We start from the raw sequence: 23374 nt of genomic DNA on the forward strand, positions 1-23374 counted from the left end.
CAGCCATTTAAAGCCAAAGGCAAGGAGGAAGTACCTGCTGTGCTGGGAAAGTGGGGATGAGGGCCAGCATAGCACTGGGAATGAGCAATGAGCCCTGGGCTCAGGGAGGACATGCTGAATGGTGGTGCAGTGAGTACAAGGAGGTTGAAACTTTTCATAGGAACTTGTATTTTTGAGTGCTTGGCCAGTGCTGCAGCAAGGGTGACACTGAGAAGGACTAAAGGAGGATCTGGAAGAAGGGCAGGAAATTCCCAAGAGGAAGCAGCTGAATGTGTAAGTTGCTTTTTTTCTATCAAATTGACTTTTCTCAGGTGAGCTGCTCTAAGCTGGCTGGGCATTTCATCTTGCATAGTGGGATGCACTGGGTCATTTTTAAAATTTTTTGCTGTTTTTAAACGTTTTGCTTGTTTTACCCTTAAGTTTCTGTTAAAAAAAATTTAAAAATTCATTGTTGTGACTGCAGAGTACCCAGTTAAAAACATTTAGAACTGAAATATGTTTCTCATCCTGACTGTTCCACAAATTGCCTTTCAGAAAGATGTTACACAGCAGAGAACACTAAAAAAGCCTTTTTCATCAGAGCAGGGTGACTCTGTGTAGTTCTCAGTTCACCCAAAAGCCATTTGCCATTGACAAGGCTACACTGGTCTGAGCAAGGCTGTATTTGCAGACTAACACAAAATATACAGTATTTTAGGATGACAGAATATTTCTGCAAAGACATGGAAATAGTACACGTAAATGAGAATATAAGTATTATGAAATAACTGGTATTCATCCTTCTTGCACAATTTAGCCCCTGAGGTGTTGGATGGGTGCTGTGCTGTGTTGGTGCAGGCCTGGGTGCAACTGTTGGTGTTTCTGGCAGTGCAGGTGGAACTGCAGGACCAAGTGATTGACACTGGTGCTTAAAATTAAGCACAACCAAGAAGGAATCTAATTTTCTGAGCAAGGCTTGAAATTGTTCGTCTAAACCTCTGGGCTGTTTGGGTTAATGGTTTTCAGATCTACATTTCCTTATAATCCCATGTTTTATGGCTTTTTCTGTTCAACTTGTTGCCTTCATCATTCTATGGGTATGAAGACCTTACATTTTTACTAAAAATTTAAAGGTACACTTTTTGTTTCAGTCTGCCTATGATTGCATTAGCCCTACATATATAATTTGTAACATGGCCCTATAAAATGAAAGGGATGCCAGAGTTCCACTTTATTCTACTCAAACACTGGGGGATGAGTCAAATCAAGCACTTTATTTTTTCCCCTCGGGAGAAGAGATGAAATTTGCTGTTGTTAATAATCTCATTACTGCACCATTATGTCAGTGCATGTAACATCTCCCCAGCTCTCCCCAGGTGCAATCCTTGCCCACCCACTGCTCCGAGTTCTGCCACAGTTAATCTGCCTCAGCTCTGCTGCACTGCTGGGGCTCAGCTGGGAGAGCAGCACCACGGCTGCCTGCTCTGGGCATCACAGGGAGGGAGGAGGAGGTGCCTCTGGGGCTGCCAGGATTCCTACTGAAACATCCAGAGCCTCATCCAGAACCAGCACAGGTCATTTTGTTGATTTTGATACACCACAGGCAGAATCACGTGGAGAATGTGTTCATATTTAATGGAATTAAGGCAATCACGGTCTAGATGTTGGTTTGTGTTTGAGCTTTGCTGAGCCACAAACCCCTTCGGAAGCAAGAATGGGCCCTGTACCCCTGTTTCAGGTTTATTTTTGAGGGGAAGGAGTGATGTCTTTCAGTGGTTTGACATTTCAATATTTCACATTGGCCATTCAGTTTTTAGGTTCACCTCATAAAGCAGTTCTTCTAGTACTGAGAATTCAGACAGCATGGTTTGTGGAACTCTCCTGAAACGTTCCTCCTAGGCAGCTTTCCTCACACCTGTGTCATGAAGAAAAAGACAACTGTCAGGACTGCTGTGTTCAAATTGTCCTGTATCCATGCAGCTTTCCAGCATTCTTCATGTTTTGTGTCCATGAATATGGATAAACGTGAGCCAGGAGTCTGTTTGAAGACCCAACGTGCAAAAACTCCCCCCACTCCCTGAGTTTTATTTGAGCCATAGAATTCTTATGCAGACACTGCCAGGAGTAGTTAATACCCCATACGGGGGTATTAAAGATGTGAAAATGCTCTGCCACAGGGAAAGAGTCAAGAATAATCCATTTTCAAACCCAAGCAGCTGTAATGAACTGTAGTAAAATATTTCTTTTTTTTTTTTAACTAAAAAAATAAGATTGGAAATTGTAATTTAGAGAACTTGATCTTAATACTTGACCAAACCAAAGTACCCAGGAAGGTCTAGGGAAGACACACACACACTGTCAGTAAAAAGAGCACTGTTACCTCTTGGCCTGAATTTGTCAAACAGAGGAACAAAGCTGTCAAGGACGCTCCGAATCCGATACACTGGTTGTGAAAACAAACACATTTACATAAAACATTAAAAAACCAGGAAAATGGCAAAACCCAAATACTGACACTTGTTTAAACAAGCACTTCTGCGATACCATTAATAACAAAGTAGAAACCAGACTGATTCCTGAGAGAACCACTCCCAGCCCAGTGAAATGGTGGTATGAGGTTACAGAGGATGTTAAAAGTTCCTGGCTGGGGAGCCCAAACTGGCTGCTGTTTGCACCTCTCCTCTGCCATCCCTAGGGACTGCTAAAATGCTTATTTTTTTAGTATTCCCAGTAGCTGCTGCCATCCAGGTTCTGCTGGGAGCTCGTCCTCAGTCCCAGGGGAATGGATGGCAGGCAGAGTGAGCAGAGTGAGCAGAGCATCTTATCGGGTGGATCTGGGAAGACTCGGCCTTGCTGCTAAAATTACCCGTTGTCATGGCAACACAGCATTCGGCCATTGCTGCAGAAAGAGGTGACTCAGGGTCTTGTGAGCATTGAGAAGGAAAAATGAGTCAACCTCTGCCTTCAGGGGCACCAAGGCTGCTCCTCTGCAGTCCCACTGTAACTGTGGAGGGGATGTTGGGGGACAGTTCTGCAGGGAGTTATGGAATCTCAGCTCCACAGCCTTGAGTAGTGACTGTATGACCTTGTCCTAAGTGCAGGGACAGAGCTGCTGCTGTAGGGACACTTACCTAGACCAAAGTATATCCCAGTGGTTTCCAGGGAAGCAAAGGTGATTAAACCAATTCCAAGAGAAATAGTCCAATCTAAGGCAAAAAAATAAATGTTGGCTTTGTTCATTTTCCCAGAGTTCAACAATTTATCCTTCTACTGAATCTTGCCTTACCTTGGTGGTAGTAGTAGCAAACTAGTAAAGCTCCAATTGCAAAGCAAAGAATGACAAAATGAAAGAATTCATCTGAAATTGAGAAGGAAGATTAAGTCACAACTGTATCCAAGGCCATCTGGAAAGCACCTTCAGGTCCAGGCTATCACTGAGGGAATAGTCTCATGCACTAGGACCAGCTGCACAATGGACCTGCACACAAGGTGCTGGGAGAAGCTTTGATGATTTTCATCAAGAAGTCTTGATGCACTTCAGCAAAGTACTTATGTCAGGAAAATAAAGGTTTTTTGAACCAGAGATCTTATTCTTGGACTGGACTAAGGTTCAACAGGTTAGTTATCAGTTCAATTAAAAAAAAAAAAAATCAAAAGAATTACCATCCTTCCGTATGCCCATCCACCGAACTGCCCACTGAGTGTGGGGAGTGCTCTGGTTCTCATATGCTGCAAAAAAGAAATGTCTTTTATTGCCATGGAACTCAGAAATTAAGGAGTTTGAAGTTTATTTCCCTTTTTGTATCTGAAATAGATTCTCAGAGCAGAATATGTGTAAAACTGTCTGTTCAAATAAAAGATCTGTGAGCCTTTCAGAAAGATCAAATTAGCAATTTTAAAATCACCTCAAAGAGCAAGTTTTTTAAAAAAAATTTAAAAACAAAAGTGTAACCAGATGGCTGCATTAACAATACTGAATTGTTTTAAAGCACTCTGGGTCTCTTCTGTCTCTTCTGGGACAATCCATAGTCTCAGAATTACAGTGGGGGAATAAAGCTGTAGTACAAGGGAGCTTCAGTTTGATTCCTGGGTGCTTTGCACAACCACAGCTACAAGAATACAAGATAAACTTCTGTTTGCTTGTACTTACCATCTCCAATTGAATCTTCTCTTCTGGTAATCTCTGAAAAGCAATATAGTTATGTTATTTGTGATGGTAAAAATACCAATTAATACCAATAATACACAGTTGCTAAAACTGAAACTAAACCCAGGCAGAGCTGGGATCACGAGCTGCAAGTGTGTGTGACCTGAACCTGCCCAGCACAGCAGACACAGTGTCCTGCACTAGACAAACATTTTCAGTTTGGGGTATTGAACTGATCTAGAACTGAAGCAACAAAGGCTGGAGCAAGTGGTAGAGAGGCCAAACACCAACTGGAAAAGTACTGGGACCCTCTTTCTGCACTTGGCAATGTGGGAAGAATACGGCACTGCAACCTATTCTCTGCCCTGGTGTTTTGTGGAGCTCTTTGGGGACAGGTAAAAACCTCCCCAAAGGGTTATGCTGCAATTTATATCTTCTCTACTGCACAGAAGAGAAGTTAAGCAGGTGTCCCCTCAAAAAGGCCACTCCACTGGGCTGTCACTCCTAACTCATGCATGTGGCCTCAGCCTGGATGCAGGAGGAGTGGGGTCAGTAATGCAATTAAGCCATGAAGACTTCCTGCTCTGGGCTTTTTACATCCATTCTGCTGCTGCACAGCAGTGCCTGGTAAGAGGAAATCTGCCTTCCCACTGGCTGATGCAGCCCATGTAACCCTCTCAGATGGCACTGTTCTGTTGCTTGTCATCTGGCTTTCACCTGGCACCTCCTGCTGGGAATGCTCTGAGCTAAGGCAGGAGCTTTCTGCAACAGAATGTCTGCACCATGCCCAGGTCTAACTGGACAGCAAGGGATTTACAGCCAGGGGTTATTTTTTAGTGTATCAGCAGGTCAGTAAGAAGATTCTGCAGTTATAAACATCCTTCCAGCAGGAGGAGGTTACCTGGGAATGCTTACCTGAATCTCTGTAGGGAACCATCTCTGCTGGTGTGCCTAAAACATGATGCAAAGATGATATAGGTTAATACCTGCAGTGAGTGTGGTGTCTGGTGCCAACCTGCCTGAAATCAGTGCAGGTGTGTAATGGTGATAAAGTAGAGACCAACTCTTAATTCCTTAGAGAGGGCAGCTCTGCTGTGGGTTACAGAGTTTGAAAGTGAGAAACATGACTGGATTATTAACCCCCCCACATTCCATCTCTCAAGTCAGATAGAATCAGACTCCTGTGAGACAAATTAGATCTCCTAATGTCAATTTAAATGAGCTGCTCTTACATCTGGGCTGAGCTCAGTTAAAATATTAAAGCCTTACATCCATAGTTCTATAGCTATTTCTGTGTATTGACACAGCTCATTTTCTTTATCTGCACTGTCCTTCTTTTCCATCTTTCCTTTGGAAGGGAGGGAAAAGCCTCAGGAACGAGGTGGTCCTCAATGATAATCTTGTTCAACGCTAAGCACAAGGCATGGCTGAGTGTCAGTATCAGTTCAGCTTCATCTTGTAGGAAATGTCCTTCCTACAGCTAAATTCTGCCTTGTCATGCTCCTATGTCTACACCTGTTAATATACCTTTGTTCAACAGTCAGAATAAAAAATGCATAAAATTATCCTTTTTTAGTTTATGTTGGTTGTCTCCAGTAAAAGCCAATACTGTTGCCACTTTGTCCTACCTCCGAGTAACTGGCCTTCAGTCTTCTGTCTTCCTAAATCTTCCTCATCACTGTCTGGGTAGAGAAGGTGTTTTTTCATCAGATTAAAAAAGAATGTGCCAGAAGTATCAGAAACAACAGCACTGTAGTTGTTTGCTCATAATATAATCATGTGAAGGTAAAAATCAAAGCTTTCAAATGCAAGGATTGCTATTGGTTGCTTTTGCCTCACAGCTCTCTTCAAAGCTGGCTGAATAGCTGAAACCCAACAAAATCTGAATAACTTGTATAAAGGGGTGTAGTGAGAAAGTTCTTGTTTAAAAAGCATACATCAGCAGCACTGCTAATTAGCTTGAAAAAATTATTTCTAAATACAACATATTTGAAGTTAATCAGCTTTCTGTAACAGAGTAAGCCAATATCAGCATTACCACTTCCGTGTTGCCTGTCACTTCATCTCTCTTGTTTTCCATGAATGAAATGGTCTTTGGTGGCAGCCAAAGTGACTCTTGACACACAGTTGATGTTTGCAAATAAGAAATGCTAGAGAAGTACCACAGCACTGCCAGCTACTGCCATACACTGACTATTCTTCCCCTCCTGCTATAGCTCAGGCTTCAGTCACACCATAAGCCATAGGAGGTCACAGATCTTTTATTTGGGAAGGAACCCTGCAGTAGATTTCTATGCTTCTGAAACCTCCAGCCTCCCACAAGAGTGGGAGGCAGCCACTATTTTGCTGATGTAAAGGTACTGATGATTTTCTATGTTCTCTTTTTTGCACCATTTCCTACTTTTTTCAGAGCTCTGCAGAATTGCCTCTGAATTGCTGCACATCTGCTATGTCAATCTCTTATGAACATGCAATCAGACTAAGTTATTTATCAGGGAAAATAAAATAAATCCTCTTTACCTTGTGTATCTTCATCCATGGATTCATGAGATGAATTTTCAGCCTTTTGTTCCTCCTGTGAAAGTACAAGATTCCTTTCCAGTCTCTTCAGAAGTTTCAACTTTTCATCTGTTTTATATATAAAGAAAAAGAACATTATCAATGACTACATTTTCTCTCTTTTACAGCGACAGATTTCACCATGCTTTATTAAGGTTCCCTGACAGGAAATCAGACCCTTAGTCTTACTTCAGCTGTATTTTTGCACACAATGAGTCATACAAAGCATTACAAATAAAGCATCATACACACTACAGCTTAGACTTTCTTAAATGGTTGTGGGAGATGCCTAAAGTTTCATATTCTGGCCTTTAATTTACTCATAATGTCACCTCTGTGCAAATTCCTACCCCCTGAAACAACAGCAGCTGCAGCTGAACGATGCTTTAGCTGGAGAAGAGTGGCTCACCCTTCCCTGGGCTACTTGTGCCGTCACCCCGGTGGCTGCTGCGGGCTCCCTGTGCCGATGCCGCGGTTCCAGCGCCCTCTCGTGGCACAGGAGCACATCCCTCAAAGCCGGATCACCAGGGCAGGCACCTGCAGGGCGCTGAGGCGGCCCAGGCACTTTAGCGCAGGTGAATCCTTACAGCCTCACGTCCAGCTCAGGGCTGAGGGCCGGGGGTCTGAGCAGTGCTCCATTATTAGGGGCAGTACTTGGGCACAGAAAGGTAGATGTGATTCCTTCCCCCTGGCTGCTCAGGCTCTCACTGCACAAGGGCAGGAGGGTCCTCCTGTAACAAACAGTCCCGTCCTGAGAGATGACCAATGCTGGGCTGTGCTCCGGGGTGGGAGGTCTTTCCCCTTCGGGAACATGTTTGATCAAAGCAGAAATAGGAACAGGATGTCCTTAAGGATCTCCAGTTAAATTCAAGGTCATCTTAAGTGAGTGCAGCTCTGTCATCTATTAAAGACAATTAATGACTTTATGGACCCTGTGGAACTGCCCTTAGTTTCTTACTGCATAACTAGGCAAATAAGAAATGCAGTGGAATCTATTTGTATCCTGCTGCTAGATTCAGCATCCTGAGTGCCATCCTCTAGCCATTCCTTTTAGTTTTACTACATGTAAACTATTTGTAAAAATATTTTTAGTGGCTCAGCTCTGATTTCTTACCACTGTAAGAGTTCAGAGGGGTCCTGGGTGTCATCAGTCCAGCCAGATGGGAACACTGGGGCACCATGGCAAGACAGAAATTTCTCTGTCAGCATCATCCCAGGACATCCTCTCCCTAAACACACAGGGTTTTTTCCCCCAGAAGAAGCCAATTTAAACTACAGTAAAATACTGTCTTTGGCTCCCATTACCACCATACATAACTGCCTTTCCTAAGCAGTACTTGTAGACATTTCAGTTGGTCACTAACAATCACTTCCAAGCACATATCAGAGTTTTCAAGCTGCTGTCAAGTGCCACTGGCACTGCAGTAACAAAATAGCTGACAGGCAGACAGGGAGGACTCACCCTTTCCCTTGGAGCTGGGCAGCTGTCTGTATCCAGATGGATTGGATGCCTTCAGCAAGAGGTAAAGAACAGCCATTGCCCTGACTCCTTTCTTCTCTATGGCTTTCAGGCAGGCAGCACAGCCCCCAGGCAGGACATTGCAGCTGTTGAGGAGCTGAAACAAAAGTAAGTCCTTCCAATAAAACACAACCTGGAAAAACCACACCCTGATCTACAAGTGAATGTATCTCATCCTGTCTGTGGAAATTTAACCCCCTGCCCCTACCATACAAGTGGGAAATCAGGGACAAAGAGTAAAGCCAAAGATGGAAAGAGAATGTATACTCAGAGTAGAGCTGTCAACTAGGAACAAAAAGCATGATGGGCAATATTTAACTATTTAAAGAGATGGAGAAATACAGCTACAGGGTCTGAAAATGGACATGCAATCTCTGCAGTGCCTTACAGCAAAATGTCACTAACAGTGGTCCTGCCTAGAAAATAGCGAGCTGAACTGATCCTGAGGAATTTATACAAAGCCAGTTATTTTGTACATGGAGAGCAATGAAGTAAAAAATAGTGCCCTGAATCTCATTTATCTAAATGCCCTTTTAAACCTTTTAGCATATTTTAGCATATCAGATGACTGGACTACAAATTTTCTCTCCCCAGAGTATAGTAGGAAAGTACAAAAGTATATAACAAAGATACATGTTCCTTTAGTAACTTACATTGTTCTTTTCTTCAGTATTCAGGATAGGTGGGTCAGTGGTGGCTAAACATTTTACAAGTGATTCCCAAAAGGACTGGTTCGTTTTCTCGTGATTCTCCAAGTAATTGGCATCAGCAGTAAAAACCCTCTGGAACATGTCTGGGAGAAAAAACAAGCCTATGACTGTGCAGCAGCAGAGGTGGGCTGCATGGCAGTGTTTCTGTGGTGCTCAGTGTAGGTGTGGTGACAGACACCAGGCTCTAACATGTTGCCCAACACCAGAACACAGGAAAGGAAGTAGTGCTTTATTGTATAAAGGGTCTTGGTCTGCCAGAAAACAGTAGGAGAATATCCATACAAATAACTGATGTCCCTATGATGCCACTGTCTCAGAGAAACAGGGCATGTGTTTCCAAAGTATTCCTAGCTATTTAACGGGTGCTTATTCTGACCATGCTATTTTACAGACAGGCACAAAGACCCCAAGGGCTGGATACCAGGGTACTGGGATTGCTCATTAGGCATTTGATGTGCAGCAAAGTCTCCTTCATGCACCTAAATTCCCACTATCACATGCCCAAGGCCTGACAGAAGTGTGTGGAAGAGCTGGGAATTGACTGCTGATCTCTCTTTCACAAGCGAGGGCATGGATGGAGTGTGTTTTCAGAGGAACCAGATTTCACTGACTCACGACCACCCTGGCAAACACTGCTGTGGAGTGTGAATGAGCTGAAACTTTGATATTTGTGTGCTCCCCTTACCTTGCTGCTCTTCAGTAAGATCTGTGACCAGGACATTCAAGTTCTCCATTGCTGTGCCTGTTCAAAAGGGGAGAAAAAGCATATTAGAATCACATCACTGACCTTCTCTGGTTTTCTGTCTTATGTTTGATTTTCTGCAAACATGGCATGTATCTCTGGCCCTTCAGCTATTAAATCACTTCTCTGTTGCAATGGGAGTTTCACATCATGATTCATTTACCCTCCTGGGACCCAATTCTCGATTCCTCTGAGTGAGTCCTGCTGGGCTGGCCTTTGGTTATTAGGAAAGAACAAAAGTTTGATCATCGTGAGTAAAACAAAAAGAAGTTGGACTTGATCATTCACATTGTTGTTTTTTACAGCTACCAAGGTGTCTAATTAACTATTTACCACAGATGTGAGTAACTTAATAAGTCCTGTTCCATTCACAAAACAGAATGATTATTCTGTACCTTTGACATCTTAATACTTCAAATGTATTGACCAGGGAGAATAGTTCATAGGAAAGTCCCACAAGACTTTGAATTTTTGTCTCACAGAAGACTTTGATGCTTCAACATCTGTTCTTCCCAACAAGGAAATTTACATTAACTTCAGCTTTATGCCTACTGTGGTCCAGGCATCCCACACTGATGCTTCTCCCCTCATGCAACATTTCAACTAATTCACTATTGTACTGAGATGCAGAAGATGATGCTCAGGGAGCCTGAAGCACAGTTTCCACTATGCAGAGTGTAACAGGAAAGCATTTTATACATCCACACTTTTTCTTACAATATGATTTTTGTATCCATTCAACAAAACATTTCCAATCAAGTAGTTTAAAAACTAAATATTTCTTTCAAATATTCCAGAGGGAAACCTGTTTTTTTACCTACAGGCACTTTCACTTCTCTAGAAACCACCACATCAGTCAAAAAAATATTCTAATACAAAACCCCAGACAGGTCAGTTAATATCTTCAGAAGGACAGTGTAACACACAATCAAACATTCAAACAGAACAGCTTTTTAGGGTACCAATTCTCAGAGGAAATTAGATAACAAACAGACCCCAAAGTAGCTGTAAAACCCATCTCTCCTTTGGGACCAAGGTCAAGATCCCACATTTTCAGTATGTTGGTAATTCTGGGGGCTTTCTCCCTTCCAAGGCTGCAAGTGATGAGGTCCTTAGTTTGAAACTCCTTTCAGCCACTGTTTAGGCTCCGAGAAAATTACATAAACTCTTTAACCACTTCTAAAGACTGAGCCCAAAAAACTGCTTACCTGCCTCTGAGGTGTATTGTGAGGAAACACTTTGAAATTATTTCCAATGATGAGTCCATGCAAAAGCTCTACAATGGCAGATCATCCCTTTGCCTGACTTACATCCAGCCTTTGCTGCTGTGGCTGTGGCAGCAGCACTGTGAGCCTGTGAGCACCTGATAGGGAATGCAGGAAATGCATTTGTCCCTCTGCCAGGTCAGCAACCACTGATGTTGAAATGCAGGAACACCACACACCACACCCCAGCCAGACTCGTTCTTGGCTGCACAACGAAGAGCGTCACTTCTGTGCAGTTATGTATCTCCACCTATGGTTTCTGCCTTTTTCAATTTCTTTCCTGCCTTCCTATTTGCTCAGCTTAAACCTTGCAACAGTGTTTGCACAGTTAAATCCTTTAGGCCTCTTTCTGGACCGCAGGGTTGAAATACCAGACCTAAAGGAACAAAAGTACTTACAATATAAACACTTCTTTTCTGACTGATGAATTCCACTTCATAAAATAATTTACAAATATCCACAGCTTTTATTGCTGAGTGAAATTCAGGAGGTTTGTCTTTGGGGTTCCTAATACCTGGTGAAGGCCACTTTCATTGGCACATTTGAGCCATGTTGCTCTTTCTGTGACATGAACACAGAAAGTGCAGCAGAGCAGACACTTCACCCTCATGTGCTGTCAGAGTGATTTACCTTAAAACTGCCCCTTTGCTGGCCCAAATGACTGGAATTTCCAGGAACAGAAATACCTTTGCCTAATGCACTTATGCATCCTGCTATGGTAAGGCCTGGATGCTACAGGAGGATTCAGGAGCAGCCAGCATCTGCTCCCATCTCCCTTTCTGTGCCTCCAGCACAGCTCAGCCCAGTCAGTCACCAAGATTTACGTAACAAAGGAAGTTGGGCACCTAATTTCTCTTAGACTATGCACAGTTAATTCCCCTGTGGCTCTTCTGGAAAGAAAATCAGATCTAAACAAAGGATAAGTATAGGTGCTTAGTTATTGTATATTTTAAAAGTGATTTAGTTGATTATACCTCATAATGACAAAAGGATGATAATATACTGACATTTCAGCCTGGCCATGAGCTCATTGGAGAATGACACAAACAACAGACCTCACCTTGCTTTCCCCACAGTAAATCAGAATTTAATTGCAGTGAGGTCTTTTTAGCAAGTTAGAATCAGATTTAGAAAGTGAGGCTAATAACTGCCATACACAAAAACTTTTTGCTTAGCTGCTGAAATATATCTGAAGGAAATTGCTCAATGGGATTACAAAAACGTAAATAAAGTAAAATAAGGTTGTTCTGATTTCAAGACAAAACCAAGACAATCCTAAACCTTTTCCCTTTGAAACTATTTTTACCTTTCATTTTAAGTTATATGAGAATACTGAATATTGCTAAATTTTATTTCAAACCTAAATGTTAAGTCCCTCCCTGCCTTTCTATAAAACCAAACCAAACCAAACCAACTTCTTAAAGCACACCTGCAAGTCTTAGTTCATAGCAGCTGGTTCCACATGAAGATGTCCTGGAGGGCTGTGGTGAAAGCTGTTTCTATCAGTGAGACAACAAAAACTTATCCACACTGGCTCAGTTTGAAACCATTCCTGCTCCAGTCTCCTCAGGCTGTGACACCAGTGAGGTAATTCTGCTACCCCTCTGCTTGCCTTCCTGCTGCCAAATATAGCTGAAATGCGACACAGAAGTAGCAAAACTCAAAAGACTTCATTCTTTACAGTGTCCTTGAACACAGGCATGTGGAGAGACCCAGCACGTCCCCGCAGGGAGGGGGGAGAAGGGAGCAGGCGCAACCCACCCACTCCTTGCCACAGCTCCATCCCTTCCTTCCTCTCCTGGCTTTCACAGCAAGCCCAGACACGGTGGCTGCCCTGCTGCCAGCCTCACACCTGGAAACCCGGAGCAGTTTGCTCACTGCCTGTTTTCCAGCTCTGCTGGGAATGGCAGTGCTCCCATAAGCATTTACACACAACATTTGAAATTACCTGGTTTGTATTTCTCCTTTAGCACTGTGCGCTTCTCTGTGGTCACTGCAAAGTTCTGAAGGAAAGAAAATGAGCTCATCAGGAGCCAGAGGAGCTCATGCTTGTAGTCTAAGTTAAGGCAAAAAACTCTTCCTCTCATTCAGTCTAGGCTTGCCATGAGGATTTCAGAGAAAAAAAATATTTATAAGATGAGGAAGCTGAGTCAAGAAGTGAGAGAGGTTACAGGGAAGTCCCATGGCTCACCCCCACAGCACCAGAACCCTTGTACAGTGGTTTGATGCCTTGGACAGCAACCAACAACCCAACTGTGTACCAAGAGCAAGGACACAACCCTGAAACACCTCGAGCTTGACCCCAAGAAGCTCCTAAACCCCTCCCAAGCACTCACCTGCAAGGCTGTGCGGTGGTTCAGGATCCCAGGGGCAGAGATCCCAGTGCCAGCCCTGGCTTGTGGTGGCGGGTGGGCGGGAAGGCGTCGGGGCTGGTGCTGGGGCCTCACGTGGCCACCCCTGACTCACAGGGTGAGCAGTGGCAGCTCCGCAGCGTCCTCTGGCCACTGCCAGTTGCACTCCAGGCGTGTTCTCGTGTCCCTGAGCTCTGGGGAAGGCACCAAGGCCCAATCCCACCAGTATGAGGGAGAGGAGCTGGGCAGCTCCCAGCCTGCCTCAGGCACCAATGGGCTCAGCTGCCCTGACTAGTCAGCACCCCCCACCCCTGCCCATGGCTGCTCCAGCACAGCCCCTGTTTGGGCTGGAGGGCCAGGCCTGCTTGTTTGGCTTCTCTGGGACATGAGGAGGACACTGGAGATGCAGGGATCCCACTCTGAGGAGAAAGGCCCTGGGCTCCCATAAAGCTGAGCAGTGGCACCACGACAGGAGTTCAGAAGCCCAGGCATGCTGCCCTCCTGCCCAGGGCATCCCCAGGCTCAGGGAGGGAGGCACAAGTGGAATGTCTGATAGGGAAGGGAAACATGTCCTCTCTCCCACCTCTAGCAGCCAAAGAGAGGGTGCTGAAAACACAAAGCCTCTGCTTGGCTCTACTCATCCCATACCCACAGTAAGCTCATCAGTGCTCCCCTCCCAGCCCTTCTCAGTCACCTCTAACTCACATCACTCCTTCAGCACAATTTTCACTAGAGCCACCCCAAGGCTGTTTAGAGGAGCTGCTCCTTCACTGGTACATGATGGTTTCTGACCCAGCCAGCCTTTAGCAGAAGCCCACAAGAGTAGCAGAGGAGCAGAGCCCCCTGGTGCACCAGAGCCAAAACAGGCAGCACGATGGTAGTCACCTAAAAATGTGTGTGAGGAGCGACAGCAGCGTCACAGGAAACTCCCAGGCACAGGATTCCAACAGCACAGTGCCTATTGATTACACAAGGTGTGGCCGTGTTAAGTCATTTGTCACATTAAGGTAACGGTTTCACCCTGGTGCAGTTGGTGCCCCAGGAGGGGTGTGTGGGGCAAGCTGCTCACCCTCCCTCTGCCCTCCTCACTTCTTCATCTACTGATGCTTCTGGAGAGCCTGGGACCCAGGTAAAGTCAGTTATACTTCCTGTAGTACACGTGCATAGATTTTTCTTTACCAGTTTGTTTGGGGTTTTGTTGGGGTTTTTTATATTTTTTTAGAGGAAGGATTGGGTTTTGGGGTTAAGTCGTTTCACTAGTTTTCTACAAGTGCCTGTTCAAGTGCCTTGTCTCACCTACCCTGCCATATGTAATTACATATAACATTTAACACTTAAAAAAGCTAATACTCTGCACCTGCTTCTGCTGGGAAGAATATTATCTCATTAATTATAATGTTTTATCATGTATTACATGTGTTTATTTGGCCCTTATTTGGGAACTGTCCTCTGAGAGAGTTAGCAGAATGGTGATTTATTCTTTGTATGCTGGGAAAATTGCTTCCAGGAGGGGTTTAGAGAGGTGAGACACATGCAGAGCAGCTCTTAGCTTGACACTAATTGGGTACAGCGTGTGTGCGGATTTGTCACATGGGCAGGTTGCATGAGAAATGTAGAAATACTTCAGAGTGAGTGTAGGAGAGGCCCAGGGATGGTACACAGAGCAGTAATTGCTCCTTTAGTCATCACATTTCTGACAGATTAAAACATTCCCAAGACATCTCTTGCCCTACCCTTTTATCCAATGGGTCCCTTCTGTGCACTTACTTAGTCCCTACTTATTTTTCTTTAAATAAAGTCTGCTTCAACAATTGTTGTGAGACTACAAAGCACAGGTAACTGAGGGGGGATTATGCCTCACAGTCAGCTGCATTTTGCAGACTACAGCTAATTTACAGCTACCTTTTCACTTTTAAACTCTGAAACTTTTGAGAAGGAAAAAGCAAGAAGCAGTAAGTACAACCCATTCCCTCATTTTCCAAACCATCACCGAACTAGTAACACCCTGAACACCCTGTTATGCTGAGATCATGAGAAAGCAGCTTTTTACCTCTGGCAGAGAGAAAGCCTGAGGTTTAGCCATGAAAGCCTTTGTAGAACCATATGGGAGAGTGGAACATAACATTGCCCCTTACTTAGATCTTCTGGAATTTTTTTTCTCATTCTGTACTCTTCTGTGGAATTACTTGCCATAATAAATAATTCACTATATTAGTATTTCAAATTAACACAGTAAAATTTTAGCTAAAGCCTGTTAAATTTAAGAACTAGGCCTGTCTGAACAGGCTAAATCAACAGAAACTGTAGACCAGGATGTATCACTCACTCCCTGGATGGTTATTGACCTCCTCAGGTTCTGTTGTCAACAGTCAACAGGTCCTGAGGCTAAAGAATGAGTGATTCCAGTACTGAGACAAGCATAAGATCCCTTCCTGAACAGCTGTGGGTAATGATGGTAATGTTCCCTCATTAGGGGAGCTCCCCTTTGTTATGGGTCAGCTCACAAATTGCTCTGCAGGCTGAGGCTCTGCAGGAGGGAGGGTTGTCCAGCCTCTGGGGCAGTGGCTGCTGCTCCTTCTAATTTAGCTAAAATGGCAGTTTTCCAGTTCAAGGGCGGCTGCTGAAACCCAGGGCCATCAGTGGGATGGATAGTGTGGCCCCAACCCAAAGCATAAGTCCATAAAGGGCAGGTAATATTTAGTCCCACAGTACCTTAACAATATTCCTGAACCTCATGCTAATGACTGAGTTTCATAGGTAGACCAAGACCGACCCAGCCTTTCTCCTCTCCCTCAACACCATTTTCTCCTGTCCCACCAGCTGCCTCAGCACTTTCCAGCTGTGGCACCTCACTCTGTGAGGACGCCTTTCCCACAGCAGAGCCAGGGCTCTGGCCTTCTTATACTCCTTGGAGGAGGCAAAAACAAAGGCTGAAAACCAATCCCAGTTGTGCACTTGCTATAACCTGAGCCAGGGTGCAGGAAATACAGGCAGAAGTGGGGAACTGTGAGGTGCACCCAGCTGCTGGCCTGGCTGAGCCAAGTGCTGCAGCAAGCACAAGGATCAAGAGCTCTGAGGACAATCTCCCCAAAGGACTGCTTCTAGGAGCAACCTGCAAAAAAACCTGCTCAAAATCAGGACCTCTCCTCTTCCTTGTTCTCCCAGTTCCCTGGGGTCTCTTCACATCTCCATTTTTTCTGGTCTAGCAATAGGGCTGGAAGTGCCTTGTGGAGGTAGAGCCACAGGCAGGGGAGCACACGTGCTTCCTGGGAAGCAAAAGGAGCAGGAGGGACAATTCCCTGCTTCAGCTGATCCTCTTGATAAAGCTCCTTTCCTCAGCACTTCTAAGCACACAGGCAACGCCAAGGATTTCAATATTTAATCCTGACATTTTGTGGAAAGGGTTTGGTCCTAGAACCCATTTTGTAACCCTGTTGGCAAGGCAAGGCAGGCTGAGACCTGTCCTCACACTGCTTTCTCACCGATGTGCCTGCTGGGAGATGGCAAGGCCAGGAAGCAGAAAAGCTTTGGGGTAGTGAAGCACATGTGGGGTTACCTGTTGGCACAGCAGGGCTGGGGCTGGGCCAGCAGCTCCGTGCTGCACCGACAAACCTGGCTGGAACATCCCCCAGCCAAGGCAAACCTCGAACCTGCCACAGGTGTGACTGAAGCCGACAAGACTCCAAGTCTGATCTATCCATTGTTTCCCCAGGATGTTATTGTCAAACTTTTGCTTCAGGATATACCCAGTGAGTATCCTCCCCTTCCCAAAAAGAGGGTTCTGTCAACTACTGGCTTTGTGTTTCTGTGATACAAAGTGAAAATGCACGGGCTGTGTCAGACTGCACAGGGAGAGAGTGATGGGGAAGGTGAGCTGACACCCTAAAGCTAAATATGCTCTAGGACCAAGTCCCAGGTCCTCAGGCTCTGCAGAGCTCAGAGCAGTACTGCTGGCAGCTTCTGGAAACTGGACACAGAAATCTCAGTGAATCTGGAGACCTCCCATACCCTGTGACCTCCCCAGCTCACTGACCTGGGGATCAGCAGCAATCCCAGGCAGGCAAGGCCAATCTTCTCTTTGTGAGACAACTACTCGAGTGACTCCCACTGCTGTCAGTGCCTTAGTACCAGGATGCAAGCAGACACCATCTTCTGGGATCTTTAAAATTCAGCTTTGTCAAGTTATTAGGGTCAAAGTGCAGCTCTCCCTCAACACAGCTGTGTCCTAACACATTCTGCTCTCGAGATCACCTCAGCTCACTGAATGATTATCAGCTTCAATCACCTGCAACATAAATGGGATGAAGGTACATTTAACTTTAAAGTAGTTTCTTAAAATCAAGACTCTGCTCTTAGTAGGCACAGAGAGAGCCCAAAGGTTATTTATTAGAACTATTTAAGTCTGATCCAATCCATTCATCTCAAAATATGTGCTTTGGAACGGAGACTACAACCTTGGAGGGCTATGCAAAGCTTGAATTCAAGCTCTATCTCCCTCTTCTGCTGACACCACAAAAATGGTGATGCCAACCTCGTCTCCTGCCCGAGATCAAAATGCTACTGCTCATTCCCAAATCTTGGAACCTCAAATGGGGACTGCCCAACTGTTCCAGTCGCTCCATGAGGCCTGGCTGCCTGTCCAGCAGGCAGTGAGCATGGCAAGCCCCCTATCTGCCATCTGAGTGAGAAACTTTCTCAAGCTACAAATTGGCTCAGGCTCTGTAGGTCCATTCTGGCACCTTTGTAAGGGGCTTCAAACTGCTTTCTCTGCAGTTCAGGCTCTGGGAAAAGGTCTCAGACCACCAAAATGTCTCAGATACCAATAATCAGAGCTGTGGGGGTGCCCAAGCATCCATCTCTCTCAGGACATGCTCTGAGCACACAGAGCATGTTGCCATCTCCTGCTACATTAAGTGTGAGGTGGGGATAACAGCAGCACTAACACGACACATAAATCAGTCTTCTGAATTAGAATACACAAATCCACTCCAGAAAAGTTTAATGTGGGTTCCTGGGGCATCATATTCTGAAAAAAAAAAAAAAAAAAAGCCAAAATACAGTACAAAGAAAAAAAGGCAAACAGAATTCCCCAGTCCTTAAAATAATGAAATATAATCAGAGCTACATCTATTTACAGGGCTGCACATCACAGCAGCTGCAAAAAAAAGCAGTGTCACAACCTGAGGACCAGAAGGCTTCTCCACCTCCCAGAGATGGCCTGGAAAAAGCAGCACCCAAACCAGAAAGCCTAGTCTTGCAGAGCTCTAGGGAACTACTAAGACTTCCTCAAAGGAAAAGGGCAGAACTCTGTATCACAGTGAGCTGCCCAGCATTCCAGCTGGGAGATGAACCAGACAGGCTGATCCCAGAGTGCTGAAGCTCCATGAGAGCACAGGTCCTGGGAGAAGTGGTACCTTCTATCAGATCCCTGTTCCAAAACTGTTTGGCCACACCAACTGCGTGGCAAAACCTACTCCTTTGAGAAATCCTGGGGTCAGAGGAAAAAGAGAGAACCATTACAACAGCCTGTCAGGAGACCAAGGAGGGATCCAAGGGAGACACAGCACACTACGAGCTGGGAACAGGAACAAACAATGGATCTAACAAGGTCTACCCAGAACAGCCACAGTCCCAGGGATGTCTGTGGTAGCCATTCACTCTTTGGGTGAAGAATCTTAATCATTTCCATGGGCATTGTGCACTAAAAGCAGCTAAGCCTCCCTGATGTGCAGCCCAACCTGAATGTAACCACTGAGAGAGCTGGGGAAAAGGCTGGAGGAGCACTTATTCAAACAATGGAAAACACAGAGATTCCTATAGAGAAAAAAACTGTGAGCTTGGAGGAGAACCTATATTGAGGAGCAACCAGCTGATGTCAGACATATAAAGAACATTAAGTTACCCAGGTGCTCAGTAAACACTGCAAACATGGCCATCATGAAAAAACTAAGATTTCAGTTGGAGAATAATATACCAACACATTTAAAGCCCACTGGGAAGCAATAAAACCTTTACTATAGATACCAACTCCATGGACTTCCCAACAAATGCTAAATATGAGCAATGAGTGTGCAGATCTAGATGCCCTCTGGAAATCTGAGATAAAGAACGGAGTGGTGGGAAGGGCTGAGAGACTTTCTTCTCCTTGCCACTTGCCTCCAAGAGATGGGGATAAGCACCTCTTCCCAGGTGCTGGCAAGGGGCTCTCTCCTGTGGTATGTGCACCGTGCACCATGCCAGGTGAGCCTCCTGTCCCCACATTGCCCTGGCGTGTGCACGTGAAGGCTGAGACATCCTCCAGACCACTGGGATCACCAGATTTCTGCTGTGACCCCTAAAGGAGCACAAAGCACCTCAGAGGCTGGTCAGGTACTGACAACAGCCAGGCCTGCGGCCTCTGTGGCACAGCCCCCACGTGCGGGGAGGAACCGTGCCCAGACCCCATGGATCGAGCAGATGGAGGAGCAGGCTCTGGACATCCAGGATGGTGGCAGGGAGCCGGGCATCCTTTGGCCCGGCCCCAGGCAGGCAGGCAGGCAGAGAGCAGGCAGGGCAGGAGCACAGCGGTTTATTGGCAACACGAGTAGAGGCGGCGGCGGTGGCGGCGGGCCCCGAGCGGGGTGGGGGGCGGCGGTGCTCCGGCGGGGGGCCGGGGCCGCCCCGGGCCTATGTCAGCGTCTCCCCCTTGGTGACCTACGGGAAGAGGAAAGGCCTCAGCCAGGGCCTGCCCCAGGCCCGAACCGCCCCCCCACCCTGCCGCCGCCCCGCTGCTCACCCGGGCTTCGATGTACTCGATCCTGCGCTCCAGCGCCGTCAGCTTCTCATTCAGGGTGGCCAGCCGGGACCGGCACGACATGTCTGCGGGGAGGCGGCAGTGAGACACCGCGGGCCCCCGCCCCGCCCGGCCCGCCCGCAGCCCCCGCCGCCGCCCTGCGCCCTCACCGAAGGAGTTGAGGAAGTCCGCGATCTTCTTGATGGAGCTGGTGATCACCTCGATGTACTCGCGGTTGGCCCAGTCCTGGTGGATCTCCCGCTGCACCGGGTCCTCCTGCACCGACATGGCCGCCGCCGCCGCCGCGCCTGCGCGGGGCCCGGCCCCGCCCGCCCGCCGCCTCAGGGCCGCGCCGGCCCGGCCCCGCCGCGCCCCGCGCTGCCTTCCGTGTCCGTGTCTGCCTCCGTGTCCGTGCCGCTGCCGCTCGGCTCCTGCGGGACACACCGCCCTCAGAGCCTGCGCTGCACCCCCTGCCCGCCCCCGCCTGCGCTGCCAGGCGGCCCCTGAAGTACCTCCTCAGTGGGTTCCGCCGCAGAGTCCTCCGAGCCCTCGTCCGAGTCCCGCTCCTCGGAGGGCTGAGTCAAGATTTCTTCTCCCTGAGTTGAAAGCAGAAGACCTGCACTGAGCGTGAGGGGCAGCCACTGTTCCTTCCCCCGGGGTGGGAAGGAAGTAATAGGCATTTTGTTGCCTTCTTAAATAAAAAGCTTTCAAGTAAAAAAAAAAAAAAAAAAAAAAGGAGGTTTTGTTTAACTATCTTGCTTCTACAGTGAAAGATGAAGGCAAGAGCCAAGATTGGGTTCTGTTAAAACCACACACGAGAATGTGTGAAGGTGTTCAAGTGACCTTTATCTCCTCCCTTCTGTGCACGGGAAGGACCCCATACCAAGTCATTACAGACAATCAAATCTGACCCCTCAGTGTGAGACCCTCCCAGCAAAGCAGCCCCAGAGATGCAGGTCTTAATCTTGAAATAAAATGTTTCTTTCTGCTACACTAGACATGATTATACTACAGTCACACTGAATTTGGCCTTTTAGCTCTGTCCTTACACAAAGGCAGAGTTACAGTTGTCTGGGAAAGATGAGCACTCTCCCAGATTGTAATTGCCCTGGGCAGGGCAGTAATTCTCACCTGGAGATCCCGATTTTTGAGGATGCCGACCCAGAAGGCCTCCTGGCAGTGGTTGAATGCCAGCATTGCCTTCACTCGGTACACAAATTGTTCCAGTGACTTCTTCAACAAAGGGACATGGTTGGTCAGTCCAATATCTTGGTGAATCTATGAAACAGTAAAACACAACTATGATTGATTCTTGCCTAAGTGCTCTGGCTGTTTAAAATCCATTGGTTATCAGGTGGGAAGGATGGGACATGATCCCCACAAAAGGGATCCATGCCTGGATTGTGTCACTTCTCGGCCAAATTATGGCTATTGTTAAAAAATAAAGCTCTGATCAGTGTTTGTGTAAGGCTGCAAAATGATCCCTTGCAGCAATCCAAATTAAAACGGAAGGAGCTTCAGCTTTTGTCATGAATTCTAGAGAGAAGCTAGTATCTCCTCTGCTGAATTCCCAAGCTCAGAGGAACAAAAATGGAAAAGGTACTGAATATACCACTTCAATCACATCTTTTCTTGCTCAGTGCCTCATGCAATCCCTTTATCCCAGCTACATGGAATGTGTGCACACTATAATCTACAAAGCCAGTTTCTCCAGATCAAAGAAGCACTGGGCTTTTGGAGAACTAGGACAGGAAGGAACAGATGGAGTTGGTGTGAGCAAAAACCACCAGAGGAAGGGCAGTTATGCCAGGTATTGTGTGAGATTCAGCTCCAGGTGAGCACCTCCTCCTGACAGGCTTCGATCTGCAGTTCAGAACAGTCATTGCTAAAGCAGAAAACCTGCCAACCTGACAAAACCCACAATTATTTTGTGCACAAGTCTTTTCCTCTTTCATGAGAATACTTTGTAACCTTCTGGCATTAAGATGCTCTCATTAGCTATATTCTGAATTCAGGTCATCTGCATTTCTTGGAAGAGTTCAACATGCCTGGGCACTGCTTTGCTTCGAGTTCTGCCAACAGGGAATGAGTAACTGATTTCCAACAGCAAGCTGTTCTCCTGTGTAACAGGCAGGACCTAGCAATCACCAGCACTAATCAGAACCAAATCAGCAAACCCTTGCTAAAGACACAATCAACACTCACAGTGCTCTCTGAGTCCTGGAACCTGCCCAACTGTCTGCAGGCAGTCTGGAGACTTAAAGTACCACAGCACTGGCAAAAATCTGCCTCCAGAAACTGTCCTTATGTCCAGCATAAGATATGTAAACAGAAGAGAGGCTTGGTGTGAAAGAGGAAATGACGAATACTTAGGAAGTGACAGGTGAAGCTGATTGCTGTTGTGTGATGCTCCTTAAAGACACATGTATTGAGAGAGAGTAACAAGGTCACACTGCATGATACCTCAGTGAGCATCTGCTAGGTCTGTATGAAAGGGAAATCAAGGTTGGTCTGACAAATGTTGGAGTGAACTCAGCTTGAAATGGGTATGGAGCATTCATGGCATACATTTACTTGACCATATTCAGCTTCTCCCTTCTCATTCTTGCAAAATGATTTGGCACAGAGACCTGTTCAGACTGCAGCAGGTACAAGAGCAGTGGCAGAACATGGGTGTTCACTAATGACAGCTCTGTGCTAACAGGGACCATGGGGCATGGCACTTGAAAATGCTGCCCAAACGCAAAGACAAACATGACATGGCAACCTGCAGTGCTGTTATCCTGCCTCCAGGGTGAATTGTGACTTCAGAGCAGGCATGAGGATTTCACTTTCAAATGCAAGGACATTTTAGCATCTTCAGGGTTTGTGCCAGCTCTCTTCTTGTGAGAGCTGCAATGGCATGTTCTGATCTCCAGCTAAATTTCTATGCTCCTGATGCCAGCTCTGGACTAAATTGGTAGCAAATCTGGCTGAAGAGCCAGTCTGGTAGTTGGCTTTCTCCCTTCAACTACTTTGGCAAAGCTCCCTTCTCAGATGTGTTCTTGAACCTCTTAGGAGTCTGACAGGAACAAAGCAGCACACATGGAGTTCTTTCCAACTGCCTTCTCCCATGTGTTTCTCTGTTGCAATAAGCACCATCCCTTCAGACTGTAAGCAGTGTTAATCCTCTCCTTCCTTCCTGCCCCAAGTCTCCTAAAGAGACTGGCAGACCGTGTGTTACAACCTTCCTCTCCTCCCTTTGCCCTCTTCCTTGGTATCAACATAATATCATAAAAGACACCTCAAGAGGACTTTGAGCATCATTTTTCCCTGTCTGCTACCGGTTGC

At 46.2% G+C, this 23374-nt stretch overlaps 3 protein-coding genes across 21 annotated transcripts in view; all 3 read right to left on the reverse strand.

The window, feature by feature from the left end:
• Positions 1–29: 29 nt before the first annotated feature.
• On the reverse strand, positions 30–18250 carry TMEM40 (transmembrane protein 40). 16 transcript variants are annotated; one of them, XM_064667705.1, is made up of 15 exons: positions 17306–18250; positions 12870–12924; positions 12351–12553; positions 9600–11297; positions 8858–8997; positions 8148–8301; positions 6647–6754; positions 5755–5808; positions 5042–5077; positions 4130–4162; positions 3643–3708; positions 3266–3337; positions 3111–3185; positions 2360–2422; positions 1235–1894 (listed from the first exon to the last, which is right to left on the reverse strand). In XM_064667705.1, the coding sequence occupies exons 4-15, from the start codon at positions 9646–9648 to the stop codon at positions 1875–1877; spliced, it is 870 nt and encodes a 289-aa protein (XP_064523775.1). In that variant the 5' UTR covers positions 9649–11297; positions 12351–12553; positions 12870–12924; positions 17306–18250; the 3' UTR covers positions 1235–1874. The 16 variants fall into 16 exon arrangements, 15 of the variants coding, with proteins under 15 accessions (XP_064523775.1, XP_064523774.1, XP_064523776.1 ...); XM_064667704.1 differs by having other exon boundaries at positions 13258–18250; XR_010433491.1 differs by lacking the exon at positions 12351–12553 and adding an exon at positions 30–423 and having other exon boundaries at positions 1803–1894; positions 9600–9656; positions 12870–18250.
• Positions 18251–19824: 1574 nt separating this feature from the next.
• BRK1 (BRICK1 subunit of SCAR/WAVE actin nucleating complex) lies at positions 19825–20372 on the reverse strand. Its single transcript, XM_064667716.1, has 3 exons — positions 20215–20372; positions 20048–20130; positions 19825–19965 (listed from the first exon to the last, which is right to left on the reverse strand). Exons 1-3 carry the CDS (start codon positions 20330–20332, stop codon positions 19939–19941), a joined length of 228 nt encoding a protein of 75 aa, XP_064523786.1. The 5' UTR covers positions 20333–20372; the 3' UTR covers positions 19825–19938.
• A 1-nt stretch (position 20373) lies between these two features.
• The window catches only part of FANCD2 (FA complementation group D2), a 36238-nt gene continuing 33237 nt past the window's right edge, over positions 20374–23374 (reverse strand). For all 4 annotated transcript variants that reach the window (XM_064667691.1, XM_064667688.1, XM_064667690.1 and 1 more), the window contains 3 exons: positions 21176–21322; positions 20557–20640; positions 20374–20475 (listed from right to left, as the gene is read on the reverse strand). In XM_064667691.1, the coding sequence (XP_064523761.1) occupies positions 20386–20475; positions 20557–20640; positions 21176–21322 (321 nt within the window). In that variant the 3' untranslated portion in view covers positions 20374–20385. The remainder of the gene's footprint in view (positions 20476–20556; positions 20641–21175; positions 21323–23374) is intronic.

The sequence above is a fragment of the Pseudopipra pipra genome, chromosome 11 (genome assembly GCF_036250125.1).
Source record: "Pseudopipra pipra isolate bDixPip1 chromosome 11, bDixPip1.hap1, whole genome shotgun sequence".
NCBI classification, from domain to species: Eukaryota; Metazoa; Chordata; class Aves; order Passeriformes; family Pipridae; genus Pseudopipra; species Pseudopipra pipra.